The following is a 21,144-nucleotide window of genomic DNA, read 5'->3' on the forward strand; positions in this document are numbered from 1 at the left end:
TTATCACATTAATTGTGTTCTGAAATCTCTAGTTTCCAAATGATATGGCATCTTCCAGTGTTTCTTCCATGGAACTATTAAGGAATGCAGCTTGTATTATACAGTTGGTGTCTTCTGTCCAAATGTTACTGTGTTTTAAAGGTAAGCAGGTATAACTTTTCAAATGTTCTATTGTAGGTTTGAAAGCACATCCTAAAACCAATTGAAGTTTCACTACAGGAATTATAAAATCTTTTTATAAATGAAAATCTCAATTCATGAAATCTTTGCCAGTTAAAAAACAATGAAAAAAGGCATATTTTCCAAATAATGCAAGGAACAAGATTTCCTGATCATTCTGCTGTATTTTTAGAGCTTATAAATGTTAGGGAAGGTTTTGTTTGTTTCTCTAATTCTCGGTGTGGCTGTGTTTGGAAGACAAAATTTTATAGAAAAAAAAAGATTAAGCTTCATATCTCTACAGAGTACTATTCAGTTGAAGCTGATCACCATTTCCTTTTTCAGATAGAATGAAAAAACACCATGACTGCTGTATGTTAAAAGTATATACAGTAATTGGAGAATAGATGTGAGATGTCTTGAGTAAGATATTATTTCTCAGTCTTACTTCTTGGGGGCAGAGGGAATAAAAGAAGCATAACTTTATGCATACCACCTTAAACTTCCTGGAGGAAAAGGTGGAATATAGATATGTTGGCTAACATATATTAATTTGACTTTGTGGTGTTTCATCTGTTTTAGCTGGAGTGAAAATGCTACCTTTTAATTACTATTTTTCAGTTCCTATTTCTTCCATTGGTTGTGCGGATGAATCTTGTGCCTTATGAATCTGGGCTAACCGTAAAAAGCTAGCTTTTTCTGTGGCCTAGTTGTCCTGATCAGATAGTCCCAGAAATGGGTAGGTGAGTATCCAAATCTTGGATTAGTAAGAACAAGAAAATTTGGTGGAATCAAATAACCGTCAAAATGTATTTAATTTTTAAGTTTCATTAGCCAGAAATTTAAAGTTTCTTCCGATTTTTCCCAAAAAATGTGTGCAATTTGAGATACCAATGTTTCTTAGTTGTCTGATGGTTTGTGTGGCTGACAGATGAGCAATACAAAAATAGCTTTAAGAAAGAAAGAATAATTAACTTGAAATATGTATGCTAAGCACTTGTATTAGAGGATACCTTTCCTGCTTCTGCCAGTCCTGTTATGTACAACAAAGTGTGTTTTATCAAGAGTGGCTAAGAGTGAACAGGGCAGGGCAGTAGGGGAGCTATCCAGCATGAGCATAACAAGAAAGCTGTCATTTTAGCAACTGTACCTTCATCTGTATAATTATTGCTTCATTCCTTTTTGGCTTCTCATTGGGTCCCAATTTAGAGGCACCAGTTTTGGTCATCTGTCTCAAAATGCTGGTGGCTTTTTCCTTGAGTTCTGAACTACCCCAATTGACCTGGAACAGTGGGATCTCCTGGATGGTGGTCTCAAGATAGAAGTAGACATCCCTAACCTCCCTGGACCCCTGAAAATCCTGTGAGCAGCAATATAATATGCCCCCACTGCCTCTCCCTGATGGTGCTGTGCAATGGTTGGTTCCAAGGCGATACTATTAAGAAAGGGGTGGGATCCTAGCTAACTCTGTTATGGAAAACTAAGAAGGAGCTAATCAACTGATTAAAATAGGACTGGCTCTCTCTAATGATATTTAGGGACGCGGTGGCTCAGTGGGTTAGGACGCTGAGCTTGTCGATCAGATGGTCGGCAGTTTGGCAGGTTGAATCCCGAGTGAGCGCCTGTTACTCGTCCCAGCTTCTGCCAACCTAGCAGTTCGAAAGCACGTAAAAAATGCAAGTAGAAAAATAGGGACCACTACGGTGGGAAGGTAACAGCGTTCCGTGCGCCTTTGGCGTCTAGTCATGCCGGCCACATGACCACGGAGACGTCCTCGGACAAGCGCTGGCTCTTCGGCTTTGAAACGGAGATGAGCACCGGCCCCTAGAGTCGGAAACGACTAGCACGCATGTGCGGGGGAACCTGTAATGATATTTCACATCCTTCATTTTAGTAGTTGTTTTTGTCTTTTTTTAAAAAAAACCCCTGCATAATTAATCAGGGACATTTGTTTAGATAAACTAAATATTGGATTTTTCAAATATTCTATTCCTAATTAATTCAGTAATCCTTAAACAGTCCTATAAGTTAGTACAGTTGCCTACATTTTGCAGATTTGAAGGTTGAAACTTTGTATGGCAATCAGTTTGTTTTACCATAATTTGTTTTTGTGCTAAGTGAGGGGGGGAAATAGATCTGAGTATGGCTTGTTTGTCTTTCGCCAAATGTGTAGACCCAGTTATTCTAGTTTATAAGCCATGAGTTATGATTTAGCATGTTGGGTCATCCAAGTCACTTTTGCTAGTTTTGCTAATTTTGTAAAATTTTATTATAATAAAACAGAGCGCAAATTAGGCATTTTAGTTCTTCTAGCCAATATTTAAAAGACACTTCTTAATCCATAGTTCCCTTTTAGAAAACATGCAATTCCAATAACAGTATTTCAGATGTTCGCACTGGAAGAACTTTAATATTTAAAACTACATTAGGTTTCTGAACGTTCCACGTTAATCTGTTTGCCGCTCCCAACAATTCCCAATCTGGCTATTTCATTCTGCAGTCTTCCCAAAGTTCTTGCTTGTTTAAAATTGTTAGTCTTGCTTATAACCTTATATTTCATATAGTCTTGTTTATAATTGTTAATTATAAGAGCATTGTGTTCTTATTTTAGTAAATGTATATATTTAAAAAAAGATTTAGCTTGCGCTTGTTCATTTATTCAGCCATAAATAAATGCTTGACCCTTGGATTTTCATATATTGTCTTAGTATGTCAGCTTGTACATTGTATTGTTATGGAAGGACCAGGCTATAAATACTATGTCAGATAAGAATATATCTGTGCTTGTAAAGAAAGTTCTCTAAACCTTGGACTGAACAATTGCCAGGTTAACTTTTTTTCTGAAAAGTGTTCATTTTTAGAATGAAGAGTGAGATATTTCAAAATTTGGCTTCCAACAATTGTAACTGTGGGGTTCTTGCACAGAATTTTAGATGCAGATGTCTTCTTGTTGTTGTTTTTTTCCATTCCAGGATCAGCTTCTCTTGCCTTTTTCCTGCTTCATGGCACTTCAGTATTTCCCCTGTTGGGTGTCCACGGATATTGAATACCACCTTACGGCAAATTATTGTTACTGGCCTCCTTGCTGCTGCATTTTTCATATTGTATTACTCTGTTTTAAAATACAGCTCCCGAGACAAAAAGCTGCACAGGTAATCTTTGTCAATTGGATTAAAAAGAAATCTAGAGCTGTACCTAACATAATGAAAGAGATCCTCTTACATTAAACTTACCCACTGTGTTAATACCCTGCCTTTTCTCTGCAGATGTAAATTGGCATAAATCTAGGTCTCACTTTATCTCTACAATAACAGTCCTGCAAAGTAGGCTGGGCTGAGTATTGGTGGCTGGCCTTGTGTCACTCAGTGAAAGATACCACTGAAGAGTTGAACCTCCAAATTAAACAAGTGAAATGTAATAGGATAATTGCTCTCACATACGTGTTTTCACAACTATCAAGTTCAGTGTGATTAACATTGGGGCTTTGTCCTGTCCTTGTTTCCTTTGCAGCCTTTCTGGGTTCAGCGAGATTTGCTCCTGAGCAATTCTTCTGTTTTCTTTCCCAGGTATCTTGCACGTGTGACAGACACCGAAGCCACAGACACAAGCAACCCAAAGCTGAATTACGGCATTATGGTGGATTGTGGTAGTAGTGGATCTCGGATCTTTGTGTATTGGTGGCCAAGGCATAATGGCAATCCTCATGATTTACTTGACATCAAACAAATGCGGGACAAAAACAGAAAACCAGTAGTTATGAAAATTAAGCCAGGTACTAGGGGAAGTCATACCAATTCCTTAGCTGCTTATTTGTCTATTAAGAAAGTCTCTCATGCCAAAGATTGGCATTGTTTGTTTCTTGAAATGCAGCAGATTCTTTCTGTCTTTTTATTTGGGATCTGCAAGACCTGGGTCTTCCCCCATTTGTCCCCCTGGTTTTCATTTATTTCTTCTTAATGCTTAAATATTTGTTAATATTTGTTTGCTACCATAAAAGGCCAGGGTTCATTCAGGACAATTTTTCACAGTATCTTACTTAAAGCAGTTGAGATTGCTATACAACAGGGGTCTTCAAAACTGGCCCTTTTATGACTTGTGGACTTAACTCCCAGAATTCCTCAGCCAGGCACAAGTGCCTGGCTGAGGAATTCTGGGAGTTGAAGTCCACAAGTCATAAAAGGGCCAGCTTTAAAGACCCCTGCTATACAGAATGTAATTTTAAGATAGCATCCTGTATCAATAGGTCCTTGATGTATTTTAGAAAGGCATGACTTTTTGGAAGTTGCAATATTTTGTCTTTGAATTCTCATTTTAGGTGTTAAGTGAGAAAAATACTCTCCTTATTAAAAAGTGTGTTTACTTTCACATGTTGATGTATAGTTAAGTGTATTTATCTCTTCTTGCTGTCAAGGCATTTCAGAATTTGCTACCTCTCCTGAGAAAGTTAGTGACTATATTTTTCCACTACTGAACTTTGCTGCTGAACACATACCCCGTGCAAAGCACAAAGAAACCCCTCTGTATATTCTGTGTACCGCAGGGATGAGAATCTTGCCAGAGAGGTAACTTAAGTACCTTTATTTTCTATTAATGTTTAATAGAAAGATTTGTCCGTAGAAGTAGATCCTAATTTATATTTAATCCATTTGAAATCTTGCAGCCAGCAAAAGGCAATCCTGGAAGATCTTCTTACTGATATTCCAGTGCATTTTGATTTTCTGTTTTCGGATTCTCACGCTGAAGTGATTTCAGGAAAGCAAGAAGGTAAGAATACAGGCTGGGGGAAAAAGTAAACTTTAGTCAGGAGACTGATGGAATATATATCCAGGGAAAAGGGGGATACGGACTGTCTAGACAAAATGAGGAAAAGAGGCTTCATTATTGAGATTATCTGGCAGCAGCATTTGGAAGTACTGTCTCTTTTTTGTTTTGGCAAGATCAGGAAATAATTGAGGAGAAGCCTGTGTTTTGTGATCACTGAGCTAGCCAGAGTGAAGCTGTCTGATCCAACAAAGAATATGGTACCAAAATGTCTTCTTTAAGACATCCTGTGCAGCCTGTTACAGCCTATATTCAGCCTTTTACGCCAGCCTGAACCTGCTCATATATTTCATCAAGGTGTGCAAGAAAAGCAGATGCTGTTATCTGTTTTCATATCGGATGAATTTTGTGCAGGTCCTGATATTAAAAGGAGACACAGTAAACATCTGCAGTGAAGGAAGGTCTACGTATGTAACTATTATGCGCAAAGATTTCCACATGAGCTGGAACCTAACTTATGCAGGATTATGGTAACGTTCTACGATACAGTTCGACATGCAAAAACTTTGTCCCTGTAAATATTTGTCCTAATAAACCAATTTTATTAGGTTGTGAGACATAAGGGATGAGCTAAGGAGCATTGCCTTCTTCAATTTTACAGAATGCTGAAGCATTTTCACTTGCACATATATTTGGGTTTTCAAGAAAGTAAGAGAGTGATGATAGATAGATAGATAGATAGATAGATAGATAGATAGATAGATAGATAGATAGATAGATAGATTAGATATAGAGATATAGAGATATATTGATATATCTCTGTTTTGGTACTGTTTTGTTTCTGTTAAGGTGTTACTTTTTTTAAAACCCCAGTGATATTGTAATATTTAGAAATGGACCTTTTACATTTTATCTAGGAGTATATGCATGGATTGGCATCAACTTTGTCCTTGGAAAATTTGAACATATGGACGAAGGTAAGGGCCTTAATATCAATTAATTCCAAAAATCGCTAAAATATATAACAGTACCAGTAATTTAGGGATGTGGTGGCTCAGTGGGTTAGGATGCTGAGCTTGTCGATCAGAAGGACAGCAGTTTGGCGGGTCAAATCCCGAGTGCCGCGTAACAGAGTGAGCTGAGCGCCTGTTACTCATCCCAGCTTCTGCCAACCTAGCAGTTCGAAAGCACGTAAAAATGCAAGTAGAAAAATAGGGACCACTACGGTGGGAAGGTAACAGCGTTCCGTGCGCCTTTGGCGTCTAGTCATGCCGGCCACATGACCACGGAGACGTCCTCGGACAAGCACTGGCTCTTTGGCTTTGAAACGGAGATGAGCACCGGCCCCTAGAGTTGGAAATGACCAGCACGCATGTGCGGGGGAACCTTTACCAGTAATTTATCTCAGAGGTTCCCAAACCCCGGGCTGCAGCCCACTACCATGGCCATGGCCTATTCGGGATTGTTACAGACTTAATAACTGCGATGATTCATTTAACATAACTGTGGCAAGAAATGTCTCACTTAGCCACAGAAATTTGGGCCCCGATTGAGGCCGTAGGTTGAGGGCTCCCTGTACAATACCCCAAGGATGGAAACGATGCCCTGCCCTGTTTTCAGCGGCGCCTCTCCCCATCTTGCCTTCCAGAGGACGAAGCATTAGTGGAAGTTCATGTTCCCAACAGCGAAAGCAAAGAAGAAGTTGTCCGAAAGAGGACCGTGGGTATACTTGACATGGGTGGTGTTTCAACTCAAATAGCGTATGAAGTCCCTAAAACTGTAAGCTTTGCCTCTTCACAGCAGGTTATTATCTGTACAACTTTCCTTCTTTCTTTTTTTTCTCCCTGCATTTTAACCCATGTCCATTGATTCGTTTTCTTTTGCACGGTATGAGTCCTGTGACCCATGGTGTGTGAGCAGTTCACCCCGCCTGAAGAGAAAGCCGTTGAACGTCTGAGCCCCCATCAGCTAAGCAATCCATAAACGTCATTTTTCCATTTCATCAGCTGGTGTGTTAGCAATGTGTTTATGATGCAGAGCTTACGCGGGTGAATTTTGCCCCTTGAAGTGATCGTTTTTTATACTGTATGTAGTCAACAGAAAACTATGCACTGTTAACAAAGCTTGCGGTTACTGTTGGAGGCAGTTTCCGAATGGTTGACACGTCGTGGAATACCTTTTTAAAATCATTATTCTAAATGTAAATATTGTCAGGAATATATTTATAGGAACTGTTATTTGTATGCTACACATGAGTGAATGTACGTAGAGCAGTATTCAGTACAAGGAAAATCCTGACCTACAAGGACGAACCAAATCAGCCTTTTGAGGTGGAAAGGAAATGTTGGATTCACTCATCATGCTTAGCCATTACATGGTTTAATGTTGGCTTAAATTCCAACTGTTGTACTTTATTGAATGAATCCTGGTCAAATAGTCAAAAGTTCAGTACATACGCATGCGCGTGCGCACGCACACACACACACATACACACATATATATATATATATGCACACATACACACATATATATACACACATACATATACACACATATATATACATATATACATATACATATATATTGCTGTTTTGCAAGAGGAAAAAATATCCAGAATTCTCCTTTTTAGTACAGCAGAGTTTTCTAACCTATTACAGTAGCACCTCAGTACTGATCGTTAATTGGTTCCGGGAGGCAGGATGAGTACCAAACAATTTTTTCACATAAGGAATAATGTAGTAACCACAATGCAGTCGACACCGACAAATTCTAGCTTGTGCTTTGAGTACCAAACAAATGATGAGTACCAGGACAAAATTTCCACATGCTTTGAACAAGATCAGTCAAACATTATAAACAGTGGGTTCATTTCTTAACAATGGTTTTCGTATTCAAAATCATCCAACCAGCGTTTAGAAACAAAATCCCTGTTAAGTACTATAGCTACATAACACCTTTAGAGTTACATCTATGTAGAATATACCTGATCCGTGACAGAAGGCAAGAGAAATCCACGGATTTTGAACATTGTCAGAATCTGTGGCTTGAATCTGTGAAACCTCAGCTTTTTTCAGTTTCTGCCTTTGGGTTTAAAAATAAAGCTTGTCTTGGTTCCAGAATAAGTGCACCAAGAATATTTCAATTGCTATGACATTTATTTAAATAATAGTTTCACATTCTTGCCACAAATCAAAGAGCACATTTAAGTCAACTTTTGACTTAAGAACATATGTTCAAAGTCTTTTCATATTTTTTCTAAGTTAGATAGTTCTGTAACTTTGTTTTATTTGCATTGGTATATTTGGTACAAAGAGCCAGTTTGATGTAGTGATTAAGGTTTCAAGCTAGAAACTGGGAGTTTGATTTCTAGTCCTGCTTTAGGCATTAAGCCAGCTGGGAGATTTTGATCCAATGACCAGGAAACTAGGAGCCCTGCTATAGGTATGAAGCCAGCTGACTGATCTTGGGCCAGGCCCTCTCTCTCAACCCTAGGAAACAGGCAACAGTAAACCCACTTTTATAAATTTATTATTATTATTATTATTAAAAATTACCGCAGAGGATGGAAAGATGTAATACTTACTAGCGTAGTCTATATGGCCATATACATAGCTATCCCTGTAGTTGACAAATATTTGGGCATCGGTGTTTCCATTGTGCAGGGCCAGCAAAGCAGTGTCTTTCCAGATACATCCTTTTGTATTAGCTATGATGGTTGGAGCTGTTGGAAGTTGTACCCGACAACATCTCGATGGCCAAACTTGTCCCATCCAAGGGTTACTGCTCAGCTGGTTACTATAAAACAGCTGTGGCCAAGAATCTTGTGCAAAAGGTTTTGAAACCCACGGAGCTGGAAGTGTTCTTGACTAATCAAAACCTGGGGAATGAAAACGACAGAGCAGAATTCTGCGTCTCAATCTCTTTCTTTGATGGCCGGCAGGAGGAGGTGGCCAAGAACCTACTGGCGGAATTCAACTTGGGTTGTGATGTTCATCAGAATGAACATGTGTATCGCGTCTACGTGGCAACTTTTCTGGGCTTTGGCGGTAACGCTGCTCAGCAGAGATATGCAGACAACATATTCACCAGCACAGTATTGAGAAACAGGTGCTGTAGCGTAATACATTTGCTTCCAAATACAACTTTTCTGAAATGCTTAGCATAAAATCTCTGAACCGGGCACATGCCACAAAATGGAGATTATATTTCCACCCTTAAAATGCAGTATAAGCGAGGGTGGGCTAATGGTGACCTGAGGCTATGTGAGTTATTACAAATGGTTGTCACGTCAGGCTGCAGAAGGAAAAAGTCTGTTTACACAACTGATGTAAATTGTTTTCTGCAATGGCTAATCCCAGATCATGTGGACGAAAACAATTCAGCATTTACAGGAAAGGTCCAGATGTTTTCGTTTTTTCAAGATGTTTCTCTGCCACGTTTCTACCAATTGGATCCTTGGCTTTTCAGAATTAAAACATTCATCAAATGACAATGACATGGCAACAGCAAGGTGTAAACTAGAATAAAAAAAACTGCATCAAAGGTAGCACGGTCGTCTTCATTCTAATTAAGTACATTACCAGGAAATATAAAACTCTTTTGCTGGATGCCAAAACGTAAGAGCTAAATTGGAGGCTGGGAAGCCTTTTATATGAAAGACCATAGTTCAGTTTGTGTGTGGGATTACAGCTGGAGGTAGGAATTGATAGTAGATGGTGTCAGACCCAAACCTTTGGGTCTCCTGTCCTCAGGCCAGTTGCTTGGTTTGGAGGACTGTAGCTACTAACCCCTTTACACATCATTCCTTGTGGCTTAGAGTTATGACTTGAGTCAGATCAGCATGGCTTGTTCAAACAAGAAATAATCCGTGGCTTCTTGCTTTCCCAAATGTAACTGATGGTGGGAAGAACCCAACCTGGCAGGGAAGAGGACTCAAGTACAGAACTTGAGTCACTGCACAACTGCAAAAGGACTTAAGACTTACCCCCCCCACCCCTCAAATTCCCTGGAGTCTTGCTTGCTCCCCCCCAAGAGAAGGCTGCCACTCTGCAGAGATTCCTGTATTATAGGCAGAACAAATAAAGTAGTTAGCTTGAATTCTGCACACGTGGGTCGGGTCGTTTGCGCCTATCTCTATAACTGGACTGCAGTGATTTGGCCTTAGATGGTTATGCTCCCCTATTCCCCTCCCCCTCCCCAGGAAAGAATATTTTTGTCAGGACAGAAGAATTGGGTTCCATCTTTCTAATTGAGACGTAGCTCCCTTTGGCTGTTCCACTGATTGTCCTTCGATCAATTCTGCTTGCAGGCTTCTCGGTAAACGGATCGGTCTGACCTCTGAGACTCCCTACTTAGACCCTTGCCTGCCCTTAGATGCCGAGGACGAAGTCCAACAAGACGGACAGATCCTGTATCTTCGAGGGACAGGAGATTTCCACCTGTGCCGCGATGTCATTCAGCCTTTCATGAACAAGACCAACGAGACGCAAACATCCCTGAGCGGCATTTATCAGCCACCCATCCATTTCGAGAACAGTGAATTCTACGGCTTCTCTGAGTTCTACTACTGCACTGAGGACGTCTTAAGGATGGGAGGAGATTACAACGCTGCTCAGTTCCTCAAAGCTGCAAATGTAAGGCCACACGCGTTCCGCCTCAAGGTTTGGCTGAGAAATGGAGAGTAACTTCAGCACTACAAGGAAATCGAACCCAATTTTCACATATAAGCAGGCCGCACAATATAACCCCCAAACTAACACATTCTGCAATGTCAGAATGTCTGCAGTGTCAGAATTTTAAAATCTCTCGTATGGTAATATTGACTTTAAAACGTTCTTTATTATATATAGTGTACCAGAAGTAACAGGGCAGCCAAAATTTGTTAGTAAATCAGGAAATAAATATTCAAGATGATAGCTAGCTATCTATAGGAAATAATAATGATAATAAAATAGAAAACAGAATAACTAATAGTAACTGATCCAACTTTGAGCAACTGCACTATAAATATCTGGGACATCCTGTATGTGCATTTATATAAATAACCTGTGTACATTTATTTCCGTAATGTTTTTCCTCAGGAATATTGTGCCACAAAGTGGTCTGTTCTACGGGAAAGATTTGATCGTGGCCTGTATGCATCCCATGCAGATCTCCATCGACTGAAGTAAGCATTCATATTCTTCTGGGCCTCAATGTGGTCAAACAATCCTTGCCAGAGAGAGACCCCAAAGTAAATTCCTTAAGTAATTGTTTCATGGAAGCCAATATTTTGATTAAAAAAAATATCTCTTTTTGAGCTGTCGAGCACTCATAAAAAGAATGTAAAGAGGCTATATATTTAGTGGTGGGGTGTATTTCAGAATTGGCAAAGACTGGCTTCCCACACTATGTGAATTTGATTTACACAGTTCAATATTATGTGATTGATTATTTTCATCCAAGATTTTGCTTTATTTAAAAACCAGTCACTATTGCACAATTTGTGTCAGCATAATTTGCAACAGAATCTAGAAACACACCAAGACATCTTTTTCCTAAAGCCCAATGTCTTGCTTTTTTTTTGCAACTTTGCTTTATGCATGGTTTTTAGACAAAATAATCCTAACATAAAGTGAAAGAACCTTAAGAGAGATGAGAGAGAGGGTGGGGGGAGGGAGGGATGGCAGACTGTATATATGTATTTATTTTCCTTTTGGCACGGTTGTGCCTCTTTTTGGTCACCAGGTGGCTTCCTTTATAAAAAATAAGCGATGAATGAATGGGAAGCGGATTATCTTCCATTTCTGGAAATCATTGGTGTTTTGATAATACATGCACATATCCCGTCTATCCACTGACTAAATTGGCTATTATTAATTATCACAAATCATAAACTGCTTTATGGTTACTGAAATAATCAGAAAAACTGCCTGTGCTAACTCTGCTGAAAAGTTCCCCTCCCTGAAAGCCAACTCCGCTGTCGGTTGTTTGCAGCAAGTTGCAGGAGAAAGACTTCTAAGCTTTCACCTGACACCTTTTCATTCCTTTTCATTAACGTACAAGCCCCCCCCTTCCCCAGAGGAGGGCTTTCTCGTTGTCATCTCAGAGCTTAATTAGCCCTTCTAAGGAGGCACCTAATTATTTTGGACTGAATCCAGAGCATGTGTGCGTAAATCCTGGTAACAACAGCAGGCTCTTGAATGTGCAATTAAGTGCTTAAGACATGGAATTTAGCTCATTCTTCTTTTGGATTGTACCATTTAAGCTCTGTCCCTGTTTAAATAATAACCGCATTTGGATGCGTTGCTTATGTTTGTTCTGTGCAGATATCAGTGCTTTAAGTCAGCCTGGATGTACGAGGTATTTCACAAGGGCTTCGGTTTTCCCGTGAACTACAACAACTTAAAAACAGCACTTCAAGTATACGATAAAGAGGTGCAGTGGACGTTGGGGGCCATCCTCTATCGAACCCGATTTTTACCTTTAAGGTACACCTTTAAGGCGTTACCCCGTTACCTGTGAAATTCAAAGGCAGCTTTGGTCACCCGCCCCTAAGCTTTCATCATGCTCTCCAGAAAGTTTTGCATTTGTTTTGATTTTCAAGCCGAGTGGAGAACCAACGCAATGCTTATCAGTAAGGGGGATGGAGGTTGTAGCTCAGAGGGCAGAAAATTCTGTTTGGTCATCTCAGTTTGCCTGACGCCATTCTTGCTGGGGGATTCGTGGTGTTCTCTGAGCTTGCTTTTCTTCTTGCAGACATTTCATTACCAAACTAGGTAACATCACGCACCAAGATTGCCACAGTTCATCCCTGAGCTACAAATATTCTCTCTCTCTCTCTCTCTCTCTCTCTCTCTCTCTCTATATATATATATATATATATATATATATATATATATATATATATATATATATATATATATACACACATACACATACACACGCACACATATATATATATATACACAAACACACACACAAAAACACAGCATATTGTCTGGATTCATGTTTTTTAAAAAAACAGTAATAATTACGTTCTATATTTTCATAATCAATATGTAATATGTTTCTTACATCTTCACTTCACCCGATAGTTTTCTTCTTAGTGATTCATATTTAATGTTACATAGTACATATCACATTTCTTTCTCTCTAACTCGTTTTTCTAGCCATTGGTAAAAATTATCCCATGTTCTAAAATATACTGAATCTCCTTTCTCTTTTATCGTCAATGTCAATCTGTCCCTTTCTGCACAATCTAAGATTTTCTTAATTAACTCTTCCTCCTGAGCTACACATATTCTGTTGTTTCCATTCTTGGTGCTGTCCTCTTGGGATCCATAAATGCTCTTTAGCTCTTGATTGCTGTCCATGCAAATAGGAAAAAAAGAATTGGTTTTCATACCTGGTGTGACAGGAACACTCGCCTGCTTGGAGTAGACATTTCCTCTTAAGTTCTAAGACAGGGATGGCCCATCCTTTTTGTGCCAAGCGGCCTGGAAGAATAATTTGGAGCAGTGGATTATAAGATGATGATTGATGTGTGGAACTGCCTGTTTCTTACTTTTTGGGGCATGCCTTTCCCCCCCCTCACCTAACAAGCTGCTAAGCAAGGATGAAATTCCTCTTGCCCTAAACCAGGGGTAGGCAACCTCGGCTCTTTTATGACTCATGGACTTCAACTCCCAGCTGACTCAGGAATTCTGGGAGTTGAAGTCCATGAGTCATGAAAGAGCCGAGGTTGCCTACCCCTGCCCTAAACACTGGAATCTAGGCTACATCAGGCTGTGGGGTGCCAGCCTTCCCATCTAATAAATGTTTGTGCAGGAGAATTCTTTCCCAAATGAAAATTGGCTTCCAATAAGATTCTGGGTATAATTCAAAGTTGCTTATAATCAATAAGGCGTAAATGACCTGACTCCCAGGTACCATCAGAGTCAACTTCTCACATTGAATCGATCTGCCCAGGGTGTATGTCCCAGAAAAGTGTCCCCCTGGTTTTGTGTGGTGAGGGAGACTGGGAACCCCCAAAACAGAATTTCTTTGGTGATGGCTTCTGTTTCCTGCTGCAACCTTCCTGTAGAAAGCTGGGTTAGCTCCTATGCTGGAAGCATTCTAGCAACTGGTTAGAATGAACCTTTTAAGAAAGAACATTGGGAAATAACCAGGGCAGAGGTGTCCAACTTTAAGACTTGGTGAACTTTTAAGACTTGTGGATTTCAACTCCCAGAATTCTCCAGCCAGCCATGCTGGGGAAACCCACAAGTCTTAAAGCTGCCAAGATTGGACAGCCCTGAACTAGGGTCCGCTTTTTCGTTGAATGCTCTTATTTCATGTTATTGTCGTCACATTGGTCACCTTTATGGATAGTTTATGCTTGTTGTTCATCACCAGGAGCCTTTGGGAATCGCAGTGATCTCTGAAACAGATAACAAAAGATTCTTTTTTTGAAAAAAATCTTTTTTTGGGGGGTGGCTTTCTAACAATACCTCTTATGCTCAGGTTAGCAAAACTTTTGAGGAACCTGTAGGGATGCATCAAGGCATACTAAGTGGTTGGGTTGTTGGGTTGTTGTTATAGAGTAGAGCCATCTCTTGCATCCTCTCCTTTCCTCCTCCTCCTCACAGAGACATCCAGCAGGAGAATTTCCGGGTTAATCACCCCCACTGGCGCAGCTTCGCCTTCGTTTACAACCATTACTTATTCTTTGCCTGCTTCTTCATTGTGCTGCTCTCCATCCTGCTCTACCTGCTGCGGCTGCGGAGGATCCACCGGCGAATTCTGCACAACGGCTCCTCTCCTCCCCTCTGGATTGAGGAAGGTCTCCCACCTCAGAAGATCCCCGGAGGCTTATAAGCTGCTGACTGAATCTCAGACACCCCCCCTCCCTCCCTCCTCTCAGGGTTCCCCTCTCGCGTCTTTGGAGAGGCATGCCTGGCTGCAGTCTTGGAACCAAGAGGTGGAATTTCCCTCTCTGGAGGACTGCGGGGAAAGCTAGGTCAAACTCGGCTTGACAAGGCCGGGGGACTCTCAGCCAAAATTATTTTAAAGCTCTCACTTTGAAAGCAAATGCACTTTGACTTAGGGACGGGGGGGGACAGGCAGGAGACTGCGGTGAAGACTTTGTGCCAGTGTGTTAAATGGGAAAGTCGCAAACAACTCTGGATGGGATTGTTCTCTCCTTTTGCTGTAAGTCTGCTGGTCGTGTTTTTTGGGATCTGAATGCAGACTTGCTTAACCGACTCTTGTGGGCTACCAGTTCACTTTTCCTTGCCATGTTCTTGAGCCGCACAGAGCACAGAGGAAAGGTCACTTCAGTCTCTCCTGCTCTTGATTTGAAGTAGCAACAGAGACATTTAGCATTTTTTTACTTTCAATTATTTATTTAAAGCATTTTGACTCTTTTTCTTTCTCCCGGAAAAGAAATAGCTTAAATAGAGGGTAGATAGATCAACAATAAGGCAGCCCTTGCCACTACAGTCTTAAAAACATGGCACAGAAGGAAAAAAAGAATTGGAGGGGGAAAATGTCCATTGCCAGTTCCTAATTCTTGCTCAGTTCTAATGTGACCTCTCATTTTTAAGTTATGGGTGTCCCACCTTGGTAACTTTTAAGACCTTGCTGGCCAGACGTTGAAGTCCAGAAGCCTTAAAGTTGCCAAGGTTGGACCTCTGTTCTATCAGGACCATGAATAATGAAAGCTCAGTCTCAAAAAAAAGGTGGCAGTCCCATCTGTGAAGATGTAAAATTCCCATCCTTGCAAAATGGTGTGCTAAAGAAAGCCTAGCAGGGCGTGGTGGTGGAAATTGGAGGATCACATTGCACATTCAACCTCCCTGGAGTTTCTCTCTCTCTCTCTCTCTCTCTCTCTCTCTCTCTCTCTCTCTCTCTCTCTCTCTCTCTCTGTGTGTGTGTGTGTGTGTGTGTGTAGTAGTAGTTGGTCTATCTTTGGAAGTATGTGTGCGTGCACCTATGTGGCATTCTATGGTCTGACTGTCATTTCAAATGTTTGTGGATAATAGAGATTTGGGAGAGGGGTGGGTCTGGGAAAAACTGAGCAGCAGTGGAATGATAACAAATATGCTGTTACTTTCTTATTTTGGGATAACAAAGCCTTTTTTTTTTACTTGAAAAAGTGTGTCCGTAGTTGAAAACAGCATCGATGTGATTGTCTTACGAAACACAAGCTTCATCGTCCTAGAAACCCACATCTGGTTTGTGAAATGTTGCTCGACAGTACCTGATCCCAGCTATTGAAGATGGGGAAAAATAAAAAAGACACATTAAAGAGACTTAAATAAGTTTGCCAAAATTCCATAAAAATACAGATATCCTGTGGCCCCAGTAGCTGATGGATCTCTAGGAGACACGAGGCTGTTGCCCCACTTTTTTTAGTTTTGGCAGACAAAGAACTTCAGCTTCCTTGTTCCTTTCTTTTCTTTTAATTTTGTTCTGAAGGCTCTCCACCTTGCTCTTAGAAAACCTGATTCCCATTTGCCTTCGAAAAAATGCCCAAGGCCGCCTTTGTGAACATTTTAAGCATTTGACAACAGATGTTGCGCATTGTGTGGGAGCAGGTTCTCCTACCCATAAGAAGCTGCCTGTTTCAAATAGCAAAACATTAGTGTGTTTGGCATTTGGAGCCTAACATCTTGACTAGGGCTCCTTCTAACAAAGACAATGATGCCTGCCAATTGCGTAGGGATGTGGTTTTCGCGGCAGCTTACATCGTTTTCATCCTAAAGTTACGTTGCCGAAAGGAAATACGTTAACTTAATTTGACAGTAGCAAATACATTCCGGGAAGTCAGTGAAGACTCTTGAAGTAAAATTTAATTAAAGTTTAATTAACTCCTGTCCTTTGATAACTCCAGCCCAGAGAATGCTGCCTCTTGCGGGCCTCCCATTTTGCTTACCTTAGAGCAAAGGTAGGCAACCTTGGCTCTTTTATGACTCGTGGACTTCAACTCCCAGAATTCCTGTGCTGGCTCAGGAATTCTGGGAGTTGAAGTCCACGAGTCATAAAAGAGCTAAGGTTGCCTACCCCTGCCTTAGAGGTAGCTGGTATTTGGAGTTCCTTTCCAAGATGAACTTTTAAGCCCTTATTTAGAGTTATTTAGCTTATCACAACCCAGCCTTTAAAAGCCTACACAAATGTGAACTTTGAGGATAATTTAGCACATATCCAAGCCAAAAAAAGAAAGAAAGAAGGCATGGAACTGCTCTCTGATGAACTAAGTAGCTATTTTTTGGATCCCAAACCATCTCTAGAGATTCACTATCTTCAGTAGTGAAAGTCAACATAGTTGACATAATGCTGTGCTTCAGTTTTTAGGTAGATGTCCAGGCCTTGTGATCAGGTGGTCTCCTCCCTCAAGGACTTAACACTTAGATGTTTGGGTATGTACTGAACAAGCTTTGCTTTCTTCCTTGAGAGTCATGAGGACAAGATCTACTTGCAAGGAAGAATGCAAAGAAGGGGTTGGAGCTGTCATTCACCTTGCCTTTAGCAGTGACCTTGTTGGCCAGGTTCCTGGCCCTGATGTTAGCTCAGCCACTTAGCTATACTCATCAAATGTTTTTGTTTTTGTTTTGTTTTGCCTCCTGGCTTGCAAAACAGGTCCTGATCAACCACTGCCAACAGTTTCCTTGGGCAGAGCTCTCCAGCAAAGTTAGATTCTCCTTCTTTTCTTTTATTCCAGGACCCTTTTTAAAAAAGATGGTTCGAACAAAAGAATTCAACTAGTGAAAACCTACCAAAAACAACCTAACAGAAAGGCTAGCCAAAAAAATATAATAATAATTAATTTGCTTGCAAGCATGGTCCAGGGCATTCTGTCCCTCCTTATCTAGGCCATTGTTGCTCTTTAATGATGCATGGACCAAGTGCCACGTCTACAGTGGCAAAACCTTAAGAGGAGTTTGCTGTACAGCAGGAGCGCGTTCTTCAGAGAAAAATAATAATAATAGACCAAGCACTTCTGTTTTTGCAGATATCTTTGTTTTGAAGGACTTTACCTGAAATGCTCCTCAAATGTTATGCAGTCAGACAGAATTACTTGATGAATTTAATGCTCTATCCTAGCTGAAAACAGCAAGGATTTGTTAAGTAGTCTTTCAACAGATATTTCTCAGGGCCAAGCCTAGTTTCAGCCATATTCGTGTATTGTTTGTCATTTGCAGCAGGGACAAAGAAATGCCATTCCCATCTCCCATTGTGTGATGGGATACTGGTCAGTATACTGATACTATACAAGATACCTTTCTCCCCCAGAGAATTTCCGTAATGGAAATTGAGAGATTCTTCAGTTTACATCCAGTTTTGAAAACATTTTAATGACATTATAAAGAGAGACAGTTCCTGACTTCCGGTTCTTTTCATAATAGAATAATAGGGTTGAAAGTGACCTATTCCAACCCCCTCCCTGCTCAAGGAGGAAACTATATTATTCCAGACAAACAGCTACCCAGTCTTTTTGAATGGCACACCTTGATAGCTCATAGAATTTGGTAAGACAGGTCAGATCCAAAACATCTGGAAGCCACCAGTTCAGAGAAGATGAGGCTAACATCTATTTTCTACCTTTTCTATCCTACTGTGAAGTGGTTCAGTCTCAATCCAACTTTATAGCTGTGTCTGATTATCAGAGGTTCCAGTGAGCGTGTGGGAAGAATCCAGAGAAAGAAATATTTTGGGAAACATTAAAAAGGCAGAATATATTTATCCAAAGGAATAATGGAGAAGATCTTAAAGGCAGAAAAGCAAACCCAGTTTTCTTAATAGCCCCAAGCAGAAACTAGGCAGAGGCCAGCTTTTAGAAATGCAAATTTAATAATCCATTCAGGAAGGTTGGGGCCAGGAAGCTAGAAGCTGAGATTAAGAAGACAAAAGACCTCTAAAATCTACATAGCCCACCCAAAATAAAAGACATGACCTTTGGGGACATAATAGGATTAACCCACCAACACCAAAAGGGCACGGTCAGACCTAAGTCAAAGTACATGACACAGGAAATACAAAGCCTCAAAGAAGAAGAACCCCAAATAAAAAGCCCCAGAAGGTATAAAAACCCACCACTCCCGGCCACATGTGGTCACTTTTTCCCAGAGCCATCTTTTTGCCTGGCTCTCCTCTTCAATAAACTCTAACCTTTCTAAAGCAGTCTCCATTTTGTTTATTCCCAGCTTGGACTGGACCCCGATTAAGATTTTTCTTCCAGCAAGTAGATGGTGATACTTTCATGTTTTCTTTCTGATTTTAATTGGGAATGCATACCAGTGCAAAAGACCAGAAAAAAGCCTTCCTCTTCTCCATGCAAACCTGATCCAATTTGCCACATCTGTACCTAATATTAAGGACTTTAAAAACCACCAAATCAGTTCACAGATTTTGCTTCTTGCCTGCCTTGGCCTGCTTTACAAATTGTAACAAACTAAATGAAAGCAAATTGATTATTGCTATACTGAACATACAATCGTATTAGCTGTTAACACTGATCAGATACTTTTTTCACAAAGAATGTTCACACTATTGTATGAGCATTTTCTTATTACTTTTTTTGCCAAAGAACGTTAAAAGTGCATAAAATGCTATGAATCAATTTTTGGTAAATCAGTGCACACAGCATTAATTAAAATCTTTAAGAAAGCTGCAAATACTAGGTTTTTAAAAAAAAAAAACCAACTACTAACTGTTAGTAAATAGCAATAGCACTTAAACTTATATACTGTGTCATAATGCTTTACAGCCCTCTCTAAGCGGTTTATAGAGTCAGCATATTTTGCCTCCAACAATCTGGGTTGTCATTTTACCCACCTCAGAAGGATGGAAGGCTGAATCAATCCTGAGCCAGTCAAGATCAAACTCCGGACAGCGGGCAGAGTTAGCCTGCAATACTCCATTCTGACTACTGCGCGGTAAATCTAGGTGAGAAGGGTGGCACACGAATTTAATAAATACAATAAATAAATATAAAACAGCACTGCTAAGTTTACACCTCAGCACTAGCTTGATTATCCTTTTATAAGTTTTGTTGGAAAGCCAACGCTGTCATAGCTCAGCAACAAAACTAGGAAGAAGATGATTTGAAGAAATACCAAACATTTTTAGGCGACCTACAGTATTTTGATTATCCTTAACTGGATCAAATTCAGCTTCTTCATTAGTGCTTCCTCAGCAATTTCACTCTGGGTTCTTTTCCATTGTAAAAATGCTTTTATATTTTGAATTTTGAACAAGGGATTATAATCAAATAGCTGGAATTTATTGTATACTGTAGTTTCTATGTGGATATGGTTCTCCATCTAGCGGCCAGGATAAGAACATAATTAAAACACTAGTATTATCTCTTGCTTGGGAAATATTTAAAGTTAACTGATCAGATATATTGTTGCCACCATCATTTTGCAGGTATGTATTTCTAGTCATTTGGGGAAAAGAGTCAGACCTTTGGAGCCAAATTTTCATTTTTGTTTCACAGATATATTTGTCTTCTTACACAGAGAGAAAAGTTCCAATGAGGAAAGACTGAAAATTAATTTTCAGATTAAACTAATGACTTCACTAAAAAAAAAGAATTGGGAGGAAATACTGCTTCATTTGTTTCACAAATTAGGAATTTTTTACCCATAAAACAGATTTTAAAATAGGAATATAGTGATGGCTGAAGGAAAAATGATAAAATGCTTATGTGTACTGAAACATTTTTACCACATCCCTAATACATTTCAAATGGTTTTTAAAATTCCAGATCAGCGTTGGCAGCTTTAATATCCATGGTATCAACTCCCAGAATTCCCTTACCAACATTGGCTGGAGAATTCTGGAAGTTGAAAAACAAGTGTCTTAAAGTTTCCAAGTTTGAAAAACACTGATCTAGTTGTCCCAGAGGCGCTTTATCTTGAGCCAACTGAACTTTCTCCTTTTTTCTTTGAAGACGTTTTGCTTCTCATCCAAGAAGCTTCTTCAGCTCTGATCTAGATGGTAGTAACAAAACGCTTCCACACTGTTTTCCAGAAAACCTCATGGACATCTTCTGGAACATCTTCAGGAAGCCAAGTCCTGCATCTGCCAAGTATTTTTTTGTTTTGTTTTGTTTTTTAAAAAATAAAATTTAAAAAAAATGTTACTTAAGTTCAGAGGAGATGCTTTGGTGTTCAGACAATATCCACAGTGGCATAAGCACATAATACAAACACCGTTTTATGCAGTTTCTTTATCTAGAAGGAACCAAGGCCATTTTCC

General features: G+C 39.9%; 1 protein-coding gene across 3 annotated transcripts in view; it reads left to right on the top strand.

The window, feature by feature from the left end:
• ENTPD4 (ectonucleoside triphosphate diphosphohydrolase 4) overlaps positions 1–21,144 on the top strand; it is a 36,001-nt gene that overhangs the window by 1,190 nt on the left and 13,667 nt on the right. The window contains exons 2-16 of one of the 3 annotated variants that reach the window (XM_081333475.1): positions 33–141; positions 781–902; positions 3,132–3,311; positions 3,726–3,931; positions 4,571–4,721; positions 4,820–4,923; positions 5,838–5,897; positions 6,569–6,699; positions 8,861–9,027; positions 10,229–10,553; positions 11,001–11,086; positions 12,228–12,389; positions 14,529–15,090; positions 19,649–19,827; positions 20,917–20,974. In XM_081333475.1, coding sequence (XP_081189601.1) covers positions 895–902; positions 3,132–3,311; positions 3,726–3,931; positions 4,571–4,721; positions 4,820–4,923; positions 5,838–5,897; positions 6,569–6,699; positions 8,861–9,027; positions 10,229–10,553; positions 11,001–11,086; positions 12,228–12,389; positions 14,529–14,757 — 1,809 coding nt within the window. In that variant the 5' untranslated portion in view covers positions 33–141; positions 781–894 and the 3' untranslated portion in view covers positions 14,758–15,090; positions 19,649–19,827; positions 20,917–20,974. Of the gene's footprint in view, positions 1–32; positions 142–780; positions 903–3,131; positions 3,312–3,725; positions 3,932–4,570; positions 4,722–4,819; positions 4,924–5,837; positions 5,898–6,568; positions 6,724–8,860; positions 9,028–10,228; positions 10,554–11,000; positions 11,087–12,227; positions 12,390–14,528; positions 16,755–19,648; positions 19,828–20,916; positions 20,975–21,144 lie in introns of those variants that run through there. The other 2 variants (XM_081333474.1, XM_081333473.1) reach the window with 2 other exon arrangements.

Source organism: Vipera berus, assembly GCF_964194415.1.
Source record: "Vipera berus genome assembly, chromosome: 8".
Taxonomy (NCBI): domain Eukaryota; kingdom Metazoa; phylum Chordata; class Lepidosauria; order Squamata; family Viperidae; genus Vipera; species Vipera berus.